This window comes from Neomonachus schauinslandi, chromosome 6 (genome assembly GCF_002201575.2).
Source record: "Neomonachus schauinslandi chromosome 6, ASM220157v2, whole genome shotgun sequence".
Taxonomy (NCBI): domain Eukaryota; kingdom Metazoa; phylum Chordata; class Mammalia; order Carnivora; family Phocidae; genus Neomonachus; species Neomonachus schauinslandi.
The window spans coordinates 37,070,705-37,091,807 of record NC_058408.1 but is presented as its reverse complement, the minus strand read 5'-3'; the positions used below and the strand labels follow the sequence as shown (position 1 = coordinate 37,091,807).

General features: G+C 36.9%; 1 protein-coding gene across 4 annotated transcripts in view; it reads left to right on the top strand.

Annotated features, from left to right (window-relative positions):
* The window catches only part of INTS7 (integrator complex subunit 7), a 98,283-nt gene that overhangs the window by 26,444 nt on the left and 50,736 nt on the right, over nucleotides 1-21,103 (top strand). For all 4 annotated transcript variants that reach the window (XM_044916360.1, XM_044916363.1, XM_044916361.1 and 1 more), the window contains 2 exons: nucleotides 1,676-1,875; nucleotides 2,362-2,484. In XM_044916360.1, coding sequence (XP_044772295.1) covers nucleotides 1,676-1,875; nucleotides 2,362-2,484 — 323 coding nt within the window. The remainder of the gene's footprint in view (nucleotides 1-1,675; nucleotides 1,876-2,361; nucleotides 2,485-21,103) is intronic.

Genomic DNA, 21,103 nt, shown 5'->3' with positions numbered 1-21,103 from the left:
CAGAATGGCATAGTCAGATTTGGGTTATATTTTAAAGATAGAACCTAAAGGATTTGCTAATAAATTTGGATGTGGAGTATGAGAGAAGTAAGGGAGTCAAGAAAGACTCCAAGGTCTGAGGAGTTATAATGATGAGGCTGTCATATACTGAAATGGGAAAAATTTTTAGAGGGGCAGGTTTGTGGTGAAGATTAAATCTCTCTTTGGCCCTAAGTACAGACTCTTCTAACTGTCCATCCCAGTGGAGGTGACCAGGAGGTAATGGGATTTATATTATCTGAAGTTCAGGGGTAGGGTGGAGGGGTAGGAGGTAGTCTTTAGCATATAGCTGATAATGGAAGCCATGGGATTATATCACCTCACTCAGGAAAGGTATTGAGGGTGAGAAGAAAATTTATTACCATTTATTACCAACCCCAAGGAATACCAGAAATTAAAGTGTGGATAAAAGAGATAAATATGAAGAGATTGAGAAGGACCAGCCCGAGGAAGGACAAAAAACAGGAGTATGCCTTTGGGAGAGAGTTTCAAAGACAGAATGGTTAGCAGTGTCAGATGCATTTGGTACCTTAAGGATCAAAATATTAATAACGTAAGCATGATATGTATGACTGCAGAGAGAAAACCAGGGAGTCAATACTCTGACCTCATTTTTCTCCCTCCCATCTCCTGGGGCTCTCTGCTTTGGCCAGACTTAAATAGAGGCCCAATAGCAAGAGAGTTTGTTGATGTAAGCCACCCCTGGATGTTGAAATCTTCTCATATATTTACACTAACAGTTACTTCACAATGGCGAAACAGTGCTCTGCAGAGTATAAATGAGCTTTTGGCATATATGCAGTAAATTATGATTGACACTTTTTTTGTTCTCTATCATCACAAAGCTATGCTGTAGAAGAAAAGATTTTGTTTGTGTAGCTCCAATGTTGACAGCAAAAGATGCATTGGAGTTAATCCTCATGGAGTTCCAGCTGTGTAGGCAGTAAAAAAAAAAGGCACGGCTACCCAAAGTTCAGAACCCCTCCACATACAGTCTATTCACATCCAGATCTTGACTTAATGGTGAAGGAAATAATTAAAATTGTAAATATAATTAAATTGTAGCGATTGAGTATGTGCGTACGTAGGAGTATGTGTACCCGTAATATATAGATCTTTTTAGCATGTTGTGAGAAAGAATAGACAGCAAATACGACTTTGCTTTCTACTGTGCCTTTTAAAGGCATTTTCTACTGGCAGCATGTAGCTTTATACTCACCGAAAAACTAATGTTAAGATAAATGCTTTTGGAAAAAAAACTATTGAATTTAATTGGGTTAGCTCTAGTATAATTATCTTTAATGTCATAAACATAACATTAGCATACTATTTGTTTTTAAATGGTCATGTTGCTAATTGAATCACTTTTTTTTTTTAAGATTTTATTTATTTATTTGAAAGAAAGTGAGAGGGATCATGAGCAGGGGGGAAAGGTAGAGGGAGAAGCAGACTTCCTGCCGAGCAGGGAGCCCGATGTGGGGCTCGATCCCAGGCCCTTGGGATCACGACCTAAGCCGAAGGCAGACGCTTAACCAACTGAGCCACCCAGGCACTCTAATTGAATCACTTTTAAATGTGAAATATTATCAAGAATGACCGTCAGAAATCTGTCCCTAACGATTCCTTTTCTGTCCAGGTTTAGCCACACCAGTGGACTTGAAACTGAAGTTAATCCCCATCCTCCAGCACATGCACCATGATGCAATCCTGGCATCCAGCGCACGGCAGCTTTTACAGCAGCTGGTCACATCCTACCCCTCCACCAAAATGGTGATTGTTTCTTTGCACACCTTTACTCTGCTTGCAGCTTCATCTTTGGTTGATACGCCTAAGCAGGTAATTTCAATTTTCTTTAAACTGCCTTTTCTTCAGTAAACTTGCATATTAAGTATAAACTAAAAAAAAATAAATAACCATAAATTTTGATGATATTAAGGTCCCTTCTCTGATAAAGATCACTTTTATTTCCTTTTTCCTTTCCTTATTTGCTTTTTTCTTTTCTGTATTCACAGTCCTAATTCTTGGGAGCCTTTTAGGAATATGGCGTGGAGGTGGGGGTACATGGCAGAGTGTGGGGTTGGCAGGAGAGAAAAGAAAGAGTTGAATATTCAGAGCTGGGTCCCACGCTAGAACCTTACAAGTTAAGGGATAAGTATATTTTTGTGAGTGATGAGAAAGTGGCCCAAACATGAACACATAGCTAATTAACTGGGCTGCAATTGGAAGTGAGTTCTGTCTCAAATCTAAAAGTTTGACTAAATTATACTACACATGGTAATTTCAGTGACAGTGTTGTTCACGAATGACTTATTTCTTTCATAGATTCAGCTTCTATTGCAGTATTTGAAGAATGACCCTAGGAAAGCAGTAAAGAGACTTGCTATTCAAGATCTGAAATTACTTGCCAATAAAACACCACACACTTGGAGTAGGGAAAACATTCAGGTATGTAGAATTTTGAACATTAATATTTTATAGAGAAAAATAATGCAACATTGTAAAAAATCATTTTACGTTACATTTTTGTATCCTCTGTCATCTTTTAGATGTTTGAATATGAAAAAAATTTAAGGGTATTGTTGATATTTGTGGTAGATGTTGTTTTTTCAAGTGGCAAGGTAAATACATAAAACTTTTATCCTTTTATGTTTCAGGTTCTTTTAGTGAGTTAGACTTGCCTCTCAATTTCTTGTGAATTTTCCCATAGCAGCACTAAGGCTGATTGAGAAGCCCAGTAAAATCATTTATTTAATTCCGGTCTCCTTTACTCACTTTAGGGAGAACAATTGGTGTTGACTGTGATTTATTAGGGAGAAAGTGCTAGAAGCGTAACTCAGCAAAGTATATTTTTCCTTTTCATGGGGAGGAAGGACATTCTTAAGTTTCCTTTTGTAAATACAAGAGCAGGTCTCAATCTCTAGACTTTTTTTTTTTTTTTAAGATTTTATTTATTTATTTGACAGAGAGAGACACAGCGAGAGAGGGAACACAAGCAGGGAGAGTGGGAGAGGGAGAAGCAGACTTCCCACTGAGCAGGGAGCCCGATGCAGGGCTCAATCCCAGGACCCTGGGATCATGACCTGAGCCGAAGGTAGACGCTTAACGACTGAGCCATCCAGGCGTCCCTCAATCTCTAGACTTTTAATGTGGCATCTTTTATAGCTTTTTTTTAGGTTAAGTTAATGTTTTATATTTGTTTTTTCTTAAAATGGAACCTATTTGTTTATTCATTACTGTTAACAAATGTACCATTTTCTAAAAAATGCTCTTTAAAGTGAATTGGAAGATTGTTAGAATTTGATGTTTATTTTCAGGGATTTTATTACCTCTTGGTGTCATCGTAGCTACTGTGCAACAAAAACCTTTGAATTTCAGATTATGAAACTAAGCTGCTGTGTTAATTGGTTTTTGTTTGCAGTTTTCTAAACACTTTTCAGTATATTGTGATTGATAGTCACAAATATCCCAAGAGATAAGGGCAGTTGTTAGTATTTGCATTTATAGTAGATGAACAAATTAGGGTTCAGAGAGACTTAATGTGCTTAAGAGAGCTTCCTAAGAGGACTTAAGAGAGCTCTGTCCTCTAATGCTTTTTCTACTAAATAATACTGTCTTTCCGAGAAGAGAATGTACTCAGTCAGCCACCAAAGGGAACCAAACCTGGTGAAGGCACTGGATCATCCCTTCTCATTTTTCTCTTTACTGTATGATAGATCACACACACATAAAAGTATGTAAAATAAATATTTAGTAGTTTAAATAATTGTAAATGAACACAAGGTAGCCACCATCCAGCTAGAAACAGAACAACACCGCAGGCTCACAGAAGCCTGCCACCTTTCTTGGCACGGTCCTCCCTGATCAGAATCGTGAAGCCAACCCAAAGGAAACCACTATTTTGACTTCTGTGATGATCATTTTTTCACTCTTTATTGTTTTACCACCTATATATGTTTCCCTAAAAATTAATGTTTACTTTTTGTTTTTATTTCTTGTGCTTAACATTATAAAGATGAGACTCATACATGTGGTCGCATGTTTTTTCCTTTAATTGCTGTGTAGTATTCCATTATTATACAGAATGGACCACAGTTTACTTGCTGTTGATGGGTTTTTTCCAACTTGCGGCTCTTGCAAATAGTGCTGCTTTGAGCATTCTTCAATTTATCTCCTGGCACTTATGTGCTATGTGCAGGAGTTTCTTTATATACTTAAGAGTGAAATGGCTGACGTATAGAATATGTATATTTTCAGCTTTACTGGGTAATGTCAAACTGTGTTCCAAAGTGATTGAACCAATTTACATTCTAAATAGAGAATGCCCATTGATCTCTACATCCTTAGATTACATTTTTACCAGTTTAGAAGTTGTAGTTTTAATTTCTATTTCCTTGATTACTAAAGAAGTTGAACATCCTTTTAATGTGTTTATTGACCATTGGGATTTCCTTTTTTGACATGGCTATTCAAGTCTTATTTTTCTGTTGATTTGTAGTCATTCTTTGTATATTCTGGGTACTTGTACTTTATTGGCCATTGGCATTCTATATAAATTTCAGAAGCAGCTGATCAAGTTTCACTTTAAAAAAAAGTTGGAAAAAAAAGTTGATAATTTCATTGGGATTCCATTGAATGGAAAGATCAATTTGTAACAAGTTGATATTTTTACACTGTTAAGTCTTCTAATGCATGAACATGCTGTATTTTTTCATTTCTTTAGATCTCTGTACTGCATTTTTTGCCTTTATCTCTTTTGTCTGATGTTAATGTAGCTACTTCAGTTTTCTCCTGGATGTGTCTATGTGATAGATTATCATCGTTTTAGGGGCACCTGGGTGGCTCAGTCGGTTAAACATCTGCCTTCGGCTCAGGTCATGGTCTCGGGGTCCTGGGATCAAGCCCCACATCAGACTTCCTGCTCGGCGGGGAGTCTGCTCCCTCTGCATCTCCCCCCACTCATGCTCTCTCTCTCTTTCTCTCTTTCTCTCAAATAAATAAATAAAATCTTAAAAAAAAAAAAGATTATCATCGTTTTACTTTTTCTTTAATGCATGTTTTTTTTTCTTAAAGATTTTTTTTTTTTAATCTGACAGAGAGACAGCAAAAGAGGGAACACAAGTAGGGGGAGTGGGAGAGGGAGAAGCAGGCTTCCTGCCGAGCGGGGAGCCCGATGTAGGGCTCGATCCCAGGACCCTGGGATCATGACCTGAGCTGAAGGGAGACACTTAACGACTGAGCCACCCAGGCACCCCTCTTTAATGCATCTTTATGTTTGAGTTATGTCCTATGTCAATTCTGCTGCAAAGACCTTACAATACACTGCTTATTTATATTCCTCTAAGCTTATGCATTGTTATCATGTGTCTTAATTCTATCTTATCAAACAATTTTGTTTTATAAATTCATTGATCGTTTGGACCTTCCACTGTTTTTGCTCTTCTTGCATCTCAGGCTTTCTCTCGGGGATACTTTTTCTTCTGTCTTTGGAAAGTCCTTTAGTGAGGGTCTATGGTGGTAAGCTCTCCCAGTATTTACTTGTCTTAAAATGTCTTCATTTTGCCCTCACCCTTGAAAGACACTTTCTCTGGGAATAGAATGCCCAGGACATCGAGGCTACCATTTACTGTCTACTGATTTCCATTATTACTGCTGAGAATAGCAGTACTCTTTTGAAAGAATTTCTTTTCCTGCTTTAAAATTTTTCTCTTCAATTTGATGTTCTGTACTATGAACCATCTGATTATAGATCTCTTTTTAAACTGTCTAGACTATTGGTTTTCTTGAATCGTAAGATTGGTCCTGAAATCAGCAGTTCTGGGAAATTGTCAGCCATAATTTTTTCAGATATTGCCTTTCCTCCTGGATCTCCACTTAAATATATATTAGCCCTTATATCAATCCCCCATGTTCCTTATATTCTTTTTCCATCTCTTTATCTCTTTGTGCTGTGTTGTGAATAATTTCTCCTGTTTTAGTTCAATAATTATTTCTCCAGCTTATCTAAAGTCTTTCCAGATATGTCTCTGCTCTCGATTTCTATTGGCCCTCTTTTATGGTACTCTTTTTCCTTATATACTTGGCTGTTTTTTACCTTGAGCTACTCATTTTTCTTGGAAAAGTGTGTGTGGGAATTCTCTGAAGATTTTCTCTATAGAAGGTTTGGATTTGCTTCTGCTGGGTGGAGAGGCTGGGTAGTGATATATGCTGTGGAGAAAAAGTCAAGGAAGAGGATTAGTGAGTGTGCAAGATGGAGGTTGCAGTGTTGTGTAGGGTGGTCAGGGAAGCTCTCACTAAAGTTGGCACTTGATCAAGGACGTAAAGGAGGGACCACCAACTTCATGAGCCTCTGAAAGAAGAGCATTACCAGCAGAGAGAACAGCAAGAAAGGTCCTGAGGTGAGAGCATTCATGAGTGTGAGGTCACTGTGACTATAAGTAGGGGGTGCTGAGTCAGAGATACTGTAGGATGGATGGAGCAGGTTGCACATCATTTAGGGCCTGTGAGTCCTTTGTAAGGACATTAGCACAGGCCATTATTCTTTCTAAATTGAAATATATTTGACATATAATACTGTGTACAGCATGTTGATATGAAACATATATTGTAATATGATTGCCACTGTAGTGATAATTAGTACCCCATCACATTGTGTAATTATTATTTCTTAATTTTAGTGGTAGGAATAATTAAGTTCTAGAGTCTTAGCAAGTTTGATGATTATCATACAATATTGTTGTCCATATTCACTATACTATACATTAGATCTCCAGGACTTACTACTTGTAAGTTCGTACCCTTAAACATCTGTCCTATCCCCCCATCCCAAGTCAGACGGAAAAATACAAATACTGTATGATATCACCTGTGGAATCTGAAAAGGCCAAACTTACGAAAACAGAGTAAAATAGTGGTTACCAGGGTTGGGAGTCTGGGGGGCAGGGGACATTAGCATACTTGTTCTAAAAAATTCTCTCTGACTTAGGTGTACTGAGACTAGATTGTAGGGACATAAGGGCAGAAGCAGGGAAAAACATTTAGGAGGTGACTATATAAATACTCCAATTAGAAAATACTATGGCTCTCTGAACCCAGGGGAGCAGTGAAGATAGCAGGGAGAAGTGGTAATATTCTGGATATATTTTAAAGGCAAAGCTGACAGATTTACTGGCAAATTATTCATAGAGTATAAGAGAAAGAAAGGATGATTTCAAGGTTTTTGACTTCAACAAATTTACTTGGAATGGGTAAGACTCTGGGAGGCTTATTTCTTGAAGATCAAGGGTTCAGTTCTGACCAAATAAAGTTTACGGTGTCATACATCCAAGTGGAGGTGTCAAGGAGTTGGAGTTTAATGAACAGATCTAGATGAAGTTGTAAATATGAGAGTCATCAGTTTATAGATGGTATTTAAAATCATGAGACTGGATGAGTCACCTAAGGAGAGAGAATAAATGAGAAGGTTCAGGGAATGATGAAATGAGAAATAACCAGCAAAACAGCCTGATAAGCAGCCAGTGAGGTAGGAGATAAACCCAGATAGTTTTATAGGAAGATGGCTGCAGTCCACTGTGTGAGATACTGCCCTGTATTTGTATTCTCCAAGAGATGAGGACTGATAATTCGCCTTTGCATTTAGCAAAGTGAAGTCGTTGATGACCTGCATAAAAACAATTTTATTGGATCACTGTGAGTACAAGAGTGATTGGAAAAACAGGAGAAATATCAGAGACAGTAAATATAGAAAGTGTTTTTAAAGGAGTTCTGCTTTACAGCATAAGTCAGTCAGAGAAAGACAAATATCATATGATTTCACTCATGTGGAATTTAAGAAACAAAACAAATGATCATGCGGGGGGGGAAAAGGGGAGAGGCAAATCAAGAAACACTCTTAACTATAAAGAACAAACTGATGGGGGCGCCTGGGTGGCTCAGGTCATGATCTCAGGGTCCTGGGATGGGGCCTGCGTCAGACTCCCTGCTAATAAGCAGGGATTTGCTTCTCTCTCTTCCTCTGCCTCTCCTCCCCCATACCCCGTGACTTGTGTTCACTCTCTCCTCTCTCAGAAATAAATAAATAAAATCTTTGAAAAACAAAACAAAACAAAACAAAACTGATGGTTACCAGGGAGTAGGTGGGGGTGGGTGGGGGTGGGTTGAATAGGTGATAGGGATTAAGGAGTGCACTTGCTGTGATGAGCACTGGGTGATGTATGGAAGTCTTGAATCACTAAATTGTACACCTGAAACTGATATTACACTGTATGTTAACTAACTGGAATTTAAATAAAAACTAATAAATAAAAAATAAAGCAGTTCTACTTTAAAGAGCAAAGAATTGAGATTGTACTGCTAAAGTATATGTTGTCTGTTTGCCTTTTGTTTTTATCATGGGAGGAATTTAAAGAAACATAGAAATACCATTAGACTAGGGAAATAGAGGACTGCCAGATAGCTAAGATATTTGGGTGAAGCAGTGTATATACATACGGTGTCTGGCATATACATAAAAATGCTTTTTTAAGAGTAGCTCTAATTAAAGGTAACATTATTCTACAGTTTTCCTTCTTGTATACATTGGCAGATTGTAGGGTTGGGGTTGTGCTGTCTTAATAAAATGAATTGGGATCTTTCTCTTTCTTTGCTCTGGAATGGTGAATAGCTATGACATCGAAATTTTCTGTCTCCTAAAGATACTGCTTAAAAGGTGTTATAAGTCCATCTGAACCTGGAACTTTCTCCAGGGATAGTATTTTGAGAATATTTCCAATTACTTACATGGATGTTGCCCTATTAAAATTTTTCTACCTCTTCTTGAACCAGTTTTAATAATTATTTTCCATGATAATATTTTCCATTTAATTCACTTCTCAGATTCATTAGTATCAATATCGAGAAACTTTATAATTTTTGGTATTTTTGTATTTGAAATTTTATCTTTATTTTTATTCGTACTGTTTGTGTTTATATCCCCCTTTTCTTAATTAGACTTTGCAGAAGCATGGCTTTCTTATCTTTTTTAAGTGCTTGGAACACTTATTTTTATTCTTGTTTAATAATGAAAACACTTAAGGCTATTAATTTTCCCCTTAGTGCAGATTGCCCACTTTCCATAAATTATGTCTTCTAATGCTCTCATTGCCCTTAACTTGAAATGCATTTTTTTAAAGATTTTATTTATTTATTTGATAGAGATAGAGAGAGGGAGAGCGCAAGCAGGTGGATTGGCAAGCAGAGGGAGAGGGAGAAGCAGGCTCCCCGCTGAGGAAGGAGCCTGACGTGGGGCTCGATCCTAGGACCCTGGGATCATGACCTGAGCCCAAGGCAGCCGCTTAACCAACTGAGCCACCCAGGCGCCCCTTGAAATGCATTTTTAAAAAATATTTATTTATTTGAGAGAGACAGAGATAGAGCACAAGTGGGAAGGAGGGGGAGAAGCAGACTCCCCGCTGAGCAGGGAGCCCGAGGCAGGGCTCTATCCTAGGACCCTGGGATCATGACCTGAGCCGAAGGCAGACGCTTAACCAACTGAGCCACCCAGGCGCCCCTGAAATGCGTTTTTTAAAAGTCAGGTTTATTGTAGTATAATTTATTTACAGAAACTTTTCTAAGTATACTGGTCAGTGAGTTCTAATAAATGTCTATAGTTGTGTAACCACCACCACAAATGAGATGTGGGACACTTTCCTCACTTTTGGAGTGAGGAAAATGCCTGTATTCCTTCAGGCTCCTCTGTAGTCAATCTCACAACCACCAGTCTGATTTCTGTCCCTATAATTTTGCCTTTCTAGAATATAAATGAAATCCTACAGTATGTCGCCTTTTGGGTCTGACTTCTTTTACTTTGCATAATTCTTTGATATTTATCCATGGTGTTGCATTAAGCAGTAATTCATTCCTTTTTATTGAGAAGTAGTATCCCAGTGTATGGACATGCCACAGTTTATTCATTCACAAGTTGATGGACACTTGGATTGTTTCCAGTTCTTGATATTATAAATCAAGCTACTACTGTACAGGTCTCTTGGAGACATTTCTTAGGTCAATATGTAGGAGTTGAATTGCTGTGTTATATGGTAAATGTATTATTAACTTTATAAGAAACTGCCAAACTGTTTTCCATAATGATTGAACCATTTTACATACTTACCAGCCGTGTATAAGAGTTCTAGTTCTCTCTTTTTACTAGCACTTTCTATTATATGACTTTGTGATTTTAGCCATGTTAATAGGTATCGTGATATCTCATCATGGTTTTAATTTGCATTTCCCTATTGTCATTTATATCTCATCTATATCTTATTATCTATATCTCTTCAGTGAAGTGCTTATTCTAATATTTTATGCATTTTTTTTTTTTGGTTGTCTTCTTGTTACTGAGTTCTTTATATATTCCTGATACAAATACTTTATCAGCTGTGTATTTTGCAACCACTTCCTATTTTTTTACTTTGATGAAATTTAGTTTATTTATTTTTTCCTCTTTTAGGGTGTATTTTTTGTGTTTTACCTAGGAAATCTTTACCGAACCCAAGGTCACAAGATTTTGCCATGTGTTTTCTTCTAGAAGTTTTATAGTTGTGATTTTATATTCAACTCTCTGTGATCCATTTTGAGTTGACTGTTGTATATAGTACAAGGTAGGGATTGAGGTGTATTTAGATAGCCAGTTGTTCCAGCACCATTTGTTGAAAAGACTGTCCTTTCTTCATTGAATTACCTTAGCATCTTTGTTGAAAATCATTTGACCATATCTGTGTAAGTCTGTTTCTGAGTTCTGTTGTTTCTTTGGTCTATGTGTCTATCCTTAAATGAATAGCACACTTTTTTTTTTTTTTTTTTAAGTAATCTCTACACCCAGTGTAGGGCTCTAACTCACAACCCTGAGAACAAGAGTCAGCACGCTCCTCTGACTGAGCCAGCCAGGTGCCTGAGTAGCACACTATCTTGATGACTGTATCTTTATAGTAAGTCTTGGAATCGGATGGTGTGAGTCCTCTACCTTTGTATTTATCAAAATTATTTTGGATGTTCTAGGTTTTTTGCCTTTTCATACAAAGTTTAGAATTAGTTTGTTAGCTTCTGCAAAAAAGCTTGCTAGAATTTTGTTTGGAATTTGTATCTATAGATCAATTTGGAAAAAACTGACATCATAATAGTATTGAGTTTTCTGATCCATGAACATTGTATATATCTCCATTTATTTAGGTCTTCCTCAGTTTCTCATCAGCAGTTTTTAGTGTTCAGCATACAACTCTTGTACACATTCTGTTAGATTTATTCCTAAGTATTTTGTGGTTGTTAGCAGTATTATAAATGATTGTTTTTTTTAATTTCCAGAAGAGCAATTTTGATTTCTTCTTTGACCCTGAAATTAATTTTTTTCTTCTTTATTCATATACTTTTCCAATTTTTTTGAGATGTAATTGATACACATCAGTGTATAAGTTTAAGGAATACAGCATAATGGTTTGATTTATATTTATTGTGAAATGACTGCTGCAGTAAGCTTAGTTAGCATCTATCATCTCATATAGATACAATAAAAAGAGAAAAATTTTTCTTATGATGAGAACTCTGATTCACTCTCTTAACTTTCCTATACATCACATAGCAGTGTTAACTATAGTCACCATGTTGTACATTACATCCCTAGTACTTATTTATTTTGTAACTGGAAATTTCTATTTTTGAAGTGATTAGTTTTTTTAATTCATGGAATTTTTGTTGTTGCCAACCTTTTGTTATTAATTTCTAATTTTAAAGTTTCTTTGTGGCCCAGTATAGGATCATGTCTTATAAATACAGTTGACCTTTGAACAACATGTATTTGAACTGCATGGATCTACTTCTACATGGATTTTTTTTTTTTAATAAATACAGTACAATGCTGCAAATGTATTTTCCTTATGATTTTCTTAGTAACACTTTCCTTTCTCTGGCTTAATCTATTATAAGTATGTTATACATATAACTTACAAAATATGTGTTAACCAACTATTTATTTTTAATCAGTAAGGCTTCCAGTCAGCAGTAGGCTATTAGTAATTAAGTTTTGGGGGAGTCCGAAGTTATATACAGATTTTTGACTGTGCAGGGAGTTGGTACCCCAACCCCTGTGTAGTTCACAGGTCAACTGTAGTTCAAAGATCAGCTATAGTTTGAAGGATTTGAAAAGAAGGTGTATTTTCTATATAATTATATCAGGTATGTTTTATGTAATATAATATGTAGATAAATATGTAGTATATAACGTGTTACATAGTATGTGTATGTATTGTTATATTGATATTGTATATAATACCATTTCAATATAAAGCTATATTGAATCTACTGTATTGATGATAGTACTCAAGTATACCATCTTAAATTAGTTTTTTTCTCTTTTTGATTTATGAAGTTTTGTTATTTATTAGCGTCTCACACCAGTTTGTGTCTAGCCATTTTAATTTAAAAATCCTAATGCTCTCTGGTTGCACAATAGAACTCTTACTGATGTGAAGGAATCCTGTCTCCTATTTTAAGCTCTTTGCCTCAGATTCTTTATGTATCATTGACATTGCTACTTGTTTATTTTTGTTCGCATGTATTTACTAGGTCTGCCAATTTTGTGATCCTTAACCTTTCTCTGTCATTTAGGTTTTATCCTTATAAAATAGCATTCAGTTAGATTTACCTCCTTAGACTTAATCTGAGTCTTTTTAAATAGTGTAACGTAACTTATTTGCATTTACTGATATACCTGAGGGTTTTTACTTACTTCTTCCATCTTACTTTATGCTGTTTTTATACATTCTTTTTGTTTCCTTTCTTTCATTACTTCCCTTTGTTACCTTGTTTTCTTTATTCTTTTATTCTGTAGTGAATTAAAAAGATTTTTATATGCTAATTAAACTTTTTTTTTACTTTACCTTTCTCTATACTCAGTATATATTAATCTAAGAGCTTGTGTATCTCTATTAAAAATGAAAAGTGTGGTCTTTGAAATGTCACAAGTGTTAGTAGGTCTGAATTCTCCTCTTCTGCCCGTCACTCCACTTTCCCCCTATGTCTTACTAAAATAATCTGCAATTTGATGATCAGTTGTCTTTTTTTTATGCTATGCAGTGGTTTCTTTTTTGTAATAAATTTTTTCATAATATATGCACTGAACTTCACAACCACATTAACGGTGACTTAAATATTAAATGTTTTGTTGATTTCACAGCTTACTAATTTCTTCATTAAACCCCATCTTCTCTTGAGTTTTTTATTCTGATTTATCTTTCCTGTAACTTTTTTCTTTGGTTAGTTCTAATTGAAAAAAATATATTTTTTAATATTTGTCTGTCTCACAAAGAATTTTTTCATGTGCCTAAAACCTGAGCGTATTGATTTTATTTAAATAGATGTGGTCAAATAATCATTACTTAAGAACCTAGATGTATTTTTGAAAATATTGAAATAGAGCAGAGGAAAACAGTGCTAATGATAAAACCTTTACAAGATAATGGTTTGTTGATTTCAAATTTGAATTTAACTCCCAATTACCAAGAGTAATTCTTTTTCTTCTAAGGTTTCCTCCTTTTATCCTTCCGTCTGTCCTTCCTTCCTCTCAGCCAATCTTATCCACCACTGATTGATTTTTGAGTTTTGGAATTTTAAGAGCAATTGTGTCTTTTTCATTGCTACTTTTACTGGTGTGTTGGTAGGTATTATAATTTTCACATGGAATCACACATTCCAGGTTTAAAGGAAATACTTCCATTCTGAATGTTAAAAACCCAAAATGAAGGCCTAATATAGTATATTATTATTAAAGTAGTTGAAAACAGAATAACTTCATAGGAACAAAAATATTTTCTCATGTTTATAGTTTTGTTTGGATTTTTTTTATGCCTTACTAACATAAATAGCCATTTTAGTTGGTGTTAATTTGTATTAATAGTTTACACTATTCCGATGTTGTAATTTTATCTGAAGAAGTTGATTTATACAACCTGTTACAAAGTGAAAGATTATCTGTTCTGGATATTTTCAAAGATATAATTTTATTTTTGGCTTTATATCTCCTGAGAGTTCTGTTTTGTTCCTTACCTAATACTAGGAGGAATGATAAGTTAAGCCTGAGAATTAGTTCTTTTAATCATCTTTTTCTTTGTGGGTTAGTACAATGGAAACATAGAAAAATTAGAGGGGTTATGTCTCTGACAGAGTACTTTTAAACATAACATTTTTCTGTACCTTAAAGACTAAAAGCTTTTTGCTATGCTTTTCTGGAACACATCCCTGGTGGCCAGTCCCATTCTAGGGTAGAGGAGAAGCCCCTATTTAGGAACTGACCCAGAAAACAGTAATTCAGGACAGAGCTTCAGTTGAGCAGTGAGGTAAGCCAGCTGAGAGAGAGAAATTCAGACCAAATAGTCAGTGAAGAAGACCGTGGTAGTGAGTGAGAAAGGGGGTTGTGTTCGAAGAGTTAGATTTTTCCTTTTTGTCAATATGAAAAATGGACCTGGTAAGACAGTTTTGTAATAGGTCATGTCCTTGGAACAGAAGGGAGCCACATTTCCTCGTTGAAACAGGATTGACATGCCATCTCTGGGGAACTTTGTGATGTGCTCTGTTAAGCTAACTGATTTGAATTAATGAACCTTGAAATCAGTGTGTATTTACTGAGAGCATTGTAGGTACCCAATACTGTGCTGAGTGACAGATATTAGAAGATAACATGGTCAATAATTTTATCAAAAATTTTTCTAACACTTTTTCTCAAATTTTTAAATGGTAAAATTCTTTTTGCTTTTTAAAAATTATTAATACTCATATAAATGTCTTGCACATGCCTTCTCGATGTCCCAAAAGGTGAAATGTCTCTTAATACACAGAGCACTCTATAAGACATAATTTTGAATATGTATAAATACAAGACATAGTCCTTAACTTCTGGGGCTGTTTGGCTGTGGATTTTATTCCTAAACGTAAGCTAATTAACAGCATAAGGCAGGATAATTTAGGCAGTAAGAAGACATAGGTAAATGGCAATGGCTTAAGTATTTGAATAAATAGAAAAGACTTTGGTATTACTTAAACACAATCACTTTTTTAAAAACTGCTTTCTTTTGCACTTCAAAAACAGCATCTGTGTCTGCTTTTATTTCTTTGTCCTTCAATCTTTAATACACTTGCATTTAGATCTGTTTCCCTATCACTTTTGCTTAGGCACTTCAAATGTCACCAGGGTTCTTAATGCTAGATCTGGAGGCTTGTCGGCCTTTGTCTTCTTTCCTTTTAGTGTATTTGGCCCTGTCAGCCTTGCCCGTTCCTTGGCTTCTTTGCACTGAACTGTCCTCACTCATTTTTCCCACTGTCGAAACTGTATCCTCTCTGGATTCTTCACTGCCCCTTTTCTTCCGAATTGCGACTTTGAGTTGAGTCTAGGTGCTTCCTTCCATTTATTCTCTGCCATTCTGATGGCATCCCCTCACATCAGGGTGGGCATTCTCCAGCAATCTAGTCCTTCTCCCCGAGCTTCTGAACTGCTTTTTTTTTTTTTTAGCATTTTATTTTATTTTATTTTTTAATTATTATGTTAATCACCATACATTACATCCTTAGTTTTTGATGCAGTGTTCCATGATTCATTGTTTACATATAACACCCAGTGCTCCATGCAGAACGTGCCCCCTTTAATACCCATCACCAGGCTAACCCATCCTCTCACCCCCTCCCCTCTAGAACCCTCAGTTTGTTATTCAGAGTCCATCGTCTCTCATGGTTCATCTCCCCCTCCGATTTCCCCCCCTTCATTCTTCCCCTCCTGCTATCTTCTTCTTTTTTTTTTTTTAACATATAATGTATTATTTGTTTCAGAGGTACAGATCCGTGATTCAACAGTCTTGCACAATTCACAGCGCTCACCATAGCACATACCCTCCCCAGTGTCTATCACCCAGCCACCCCATCCCTCCCACCCCCCACCACTCCAGCAACCCTCAGTTTGTTTCCTGAGATTAAGAATTCCTCATATCAGTGAGGTCATATGATACATGTCTTTCTCTGATTGACTTATTTCGCTCAGCATAACACCCTCCAGTTCCATCCACGTCATTGCAAATGGCAAGATTTCATTCCTTTTGATGGCTGCATAATATTCCGTTGTATATATATACCACATCTTCTTTATCCATTCATCTGTTGATGGACATCTTGGCTCTTTCCATAGTTTGGCTATTGTGGACATTGCTGCTATAAACATCGGGGTGCACGTACCCCTTCGGATCCCTCTATTTGTATCTTTGGGGTAAATACCTAGTAGTGCAATTGCTGGGTCATAGGGTAGCTCTATTTTCAACTTTTTGAGGAACCTCCATACTGTTTTCCACAGTGGCTGCACCAGCTTGCATTCCCACCAACAGTGTAGGAGGATTCCCCCTTCTCCGCATCCCCACCAACATCTGTCGTTTCCTGATTTGTTAATTTTAGCCATTCTGACTGGTGTGAGGTGATACCTCATTGAGGTTTTGATTTGGATTTCCCTGATGCCAGGCGATGTTGAGCACTTTTTCATGTGTCTGTTGGCCATTTGGATGTCTTCTTTGGAAAAATGTCTGTTCATGTCTTCTGCCCATTTCTTGATTGGATCATTTGTTCTTTGGGTGTTGAGTTTAAGAAGTTCTTTATAGATTTTGGATACTAGCCCTTTATCTGATAGGTCATTTGCAAATACCTTCTCCCATTCTGTCGGTTGTCTTTTGGTATTGTTGACTGTTTCCTTTGCTGTGCAAAAGCTTTTTATCTTGATGAAGTCCCAATAGTTCATTTTTGCCCTGCTTCCCTTGCCTTTGGCGATGTTTCTAGGAAGAAGTTGCTGCGGCTGAGGTCGAAGACGTTGCTGCCTGTGTTCTCCTTTAGGATTCTGATGGATTCCTGTCTCACATTTAGGTCTTTCATCCATTTTTTTTTTTTTTTTAAAGATTTTTTTATTTATTTATTTGAAGAGAGAGACACAGCGAGAGAGGGAACACAAGCAGGGGGAGTGGGAGAGGGAGAAGCAGGCTTCCCACAGAGCAGGGAGCCCGATGCGGGGCTCGATCCCAGGACCCTGGGATCACGACCTGAGCCGAAGGCAGACGCTTAACGACTGAGCCACCCAGGCGCCCCTCTTTCATCCATTTTGAGTCTATTTTTGTGTGTGGTATAAGGAAATGGTCTGGTTTCATTCTTCTGCATGTGGCTGTCCAATTTTCCCAACACCATTTGTTGAAGAGACTGTCTTTTTTCCATTGGACATTCTTTCCTGCTTTGTCGAAGATTAGTTGACCATAGAGTTGAGGGTCCATTTCTGGGCTCTCTGTTCTGTTCCATTGATCTATGTGTCTTTTTTTGTGCCAGTACCATACTGTCTTGATGATGACAGCTTTGTAATAGAGCTTGAAGTCCGGAATTGTGATGCCTCCAGCTTTGCTTTTCTTTTTCAACATTCCTCTGGCTATTCGGAGTCTTTTCTGGTTCCATACAAATTTTAGGATTATTTGTTCCATTTCTTTGAAAAAAGTGGATGGTATTTTGATAGGGATTGCATTGAATGTGTTGCTCTAGGTAGCATTGACATCTTCACAATATTTGTTCTTCCAATCCATGATCATGGAACGTTTTTCCATTCCTTTGTGTCTTCCTCAATTTCTTTCCTGAGTATTCTGTAGTTTTCTGAGTACAGATTCTTTGTCTCTTTGGTTAGATTTATTCCTAGGTATCTTATGGTTTTGGGTGCAATTGTAAATGGGATCGACTCCTTAATTTCTCTTTCTTCTGTCTTGTTGTTGGTGTATAGGAATGCCACTGATTTCTGTGTATTGATTTTATATCCTGCCACTTTACTGAATTCCTGTATGAGTTCTAGCAGTTTTGGGGTGGAGTCTTTTGGGTTTTTCACATAAAGTATCATATCATCTGCAAAGAGTGAGAGTTTGATGTCTTCTTTGCCGATTTGGATGCCTTTTATTTCTTTTTGTTGTCTGATTGCTGTGGCTAGGACTTCTAATACTATGTTGAATAGCAGTGGTGATAGTGGACATCCCTGCCGTGTTCCTGACCTTAGTGGGAAAGCTCTCAGTTTTTCCCCATTGAGTATGATATTCGCTGTGGGTTTTTCGTAGATGGCTTTTATGATATTGAGGCATGTACCCTCTATCCCTATACTCTGAAGAGTTGATCAAGAAAGGATGCTGTACTTTGTTAAATGTTTTTTCTGCATCTATTGAGAGGATCATATGGTTCTTGTTCCTTCTTTTATTAATGTATCGTATCACATTCATTGATTTGTGGATGTTGAACCAACCTAGCAGCCCAGGGATAAATCCCACTTGGTTGTGGTGAATAATCCTTTTAATGTACTGTTGGATCCTATTGGCTAATATTTTGGTGAATATTTTTGCATCCATGTTCATCAAGGGTATTGGTCTGTAATTCTCCTTTTTGATGGGGTCTTTGTCTGGTTTGGGGATCAAGGTAATAGTGGCCTCATAAAACGAGTTTGGAAGTTTTCCTTCCATTTCTATTTTTTGGAACAGTTTCAGAAGAATAGGTATTAATTCTTCTTTAAATGTTTGGTAGAATTCCCCTGGGAAGCCATCTGGCCCTGGGCTCTTGTTTCTTGGGAGATTTTTGATAGATAACTGCTTCAGTTTCCTTAGTGGCTATAGGTCTGTTCAGGTTTTCTATTTCTTCCTGGTTCAGTTTTGGTAGTTGATACATCTCTAGGAATGCATCCATTTCTTCCAGATTATCTAATTTGCTGGCATAGAGTTGCTTATAATATGTACTTATAATTGTATTTCTTTGGTGTTGGTTGTGATCTCTCCCCTTTCATTCATGATTTTATTTGGGTCCTTTCTCTTTTCTTTTTGATAAGTCTGGCCAGGGGTTTATCAATCTTACTAATTCTTTCAAAGAACCAGCTCCTAGTTTTGTTGATCTGTTCTACTGTTCTTTTGGTTTCTATTTCATTGATTTCTGCTCTGATCTTTATTATTTCTCTTCTCCTGCTGGGTTTAGGCTTTATTTGCTGTTCTTTGTCCAGCTCCTTTAGGTATAGGTTAGGTTGTGTATTTGAGACCTTTCTTGTTTCTTGAGGAAGGCTTGTATTGCTATATACTTTCCTCTTAGCACCGCCTTTGCTGTATCCCAAAGATTTTGAACAGTTGTGTTTTCATTTTCATTTGTTTCCATGAATTTTTTTAATTCTTTAATTTCCTGGTTGACCCATTAATTCTTTAGTAGGATGCTTAGCCTCCATGTATTTGATTTCTTTCTGACTTTCCTCTTGTGACTGAGTTCTACTTTCAAAGCATTGTGGTCTGAAAATATTCAGGGAATGATCCCCGTCTTTTGGTACCAGTTGAGACCTGATTTGTGACCTAGGATGTGATCTATTCTGGAGAATGTTCCATGGGCACTAGAGAAGAATGTGTATTCTACTGCTTTGGGATGCAATGTTCTGAATAGATCTGTGAAGTCCATGTGGTCCAGTGTGTCATTTAAAGTCTTTATTTCCTTATTGATCTTTTGCTTAGATGATCTATCCATTTCAGTGAGGGGGGGTTAATGTTCCCCACTATTATTGTATTGTTGTCAATGTGTTTCTTTGCTTTTGTTATTAATTGGCTTATATAATTGGCTGCTACCATGTTAGGGGCATAGATATTTACAATTGTTAGATCTTGTTGGATAGACCCTTTAAGTAGGATATAGTGCCCTTCCTCATCTCTTATTACAGTCTTTGGTTTAAAATCTAATTTGTCTGATATAAGGATTGCACCGCAGTCACCTCGGATTCACTTCTCCGCACGTCCTATCTTCCAGAAAGTGGTCGCTTTTCTGTTCAGAGACTTGTTGCTCTTCTTTTCTTCGATCTCCTGTTGAGTTCGTAGGTGTTCAGAATGGTTTGATCCCTATCCAGCTGAATTCCTGGGACCAGACGAAATCCAGGTCTCCTACTCTGCCATCTTGCTCCTCCCCTGAACTGCTCTTCAGCGTAGTAGCTTGTAGGGCTTGCAAAGCTCTTTGACTCTCAGGAGCTTTTTATTATTACAGACAATAAATGTCATTACCCCCACTTATATTTTATTTTAAAATTATTTTTTATGCCAGTATGTTCATGTGCAGAATTCAAAAGCTGCAAAAGGATATATATCATAAGGTATTTCCCACTTACTCTTCTGCCATCCACTCACTCCTTTGCCCAGTGGCAACCAGTATCTGATTTCTTATATGTTTTTCCAGAGATGTTTTATATGAAAGCAACAATTCTGCAGGGTGCCTGGGTGTCTTAGTTAAGCATCCAGCTTGTGATTTCAACTCAGGTCATGATCTCCTGGGTCATGCGCTTGAACGGGGTCAGGCTCTGCACTCAGCGGGGAGTCTGCTTAAGGTTCTCTACCCTCTGCCCCTCCCCCCACTCACACACATTCTCTCTCTCTCAAATAAATAAATCTTAAAAAAAAAGAAAGAAAACAGTTCTGTATAAATCTTTACCCCCATTTTACAGACAAAGAAGTTGAGACTCAGAGATTTCAGTAATTGGCTCAGATCACAGAGATGGTAAGTGGTAGAGCCAGAATTCTGATGCAAGTCTTCCAGTTAAAAATCTGTTACATGTCAGTTCCAAATGCCTGGTAGATATTTCTTCTTGGATTTCATATCTCTTCCTATTTCTGTCCTTCCTCTGAGATTAGCTTATCTCCATAAATTCTCAGTCTTCATAAATGGAGTCAACATTCTCTGGTCATCAGGTTTGAAATTTTGTAATAATTATTGAATCCTTCTTGTTGATTCCCTTATATGTCATCAGTTTCAAAACGCCTCTCATATTCACCCTCTACTCTCCATTCGGACCTTCAAGCTGTAGTTCAGGCCATAGTCCATCACCACCTGCCTGGATTAATGCCCTAGGCTATAGGTTGGCTCTGTGGCCCTCACCTGTTTATCATTGTCAGAATAATCTTCCCTAATGCTTTCGATAACATAATCCTCTCCAGTGGCTTCCTTTTTCCTTTTCCCATTAAACTTAAATTATTCTGACTAACTTCAA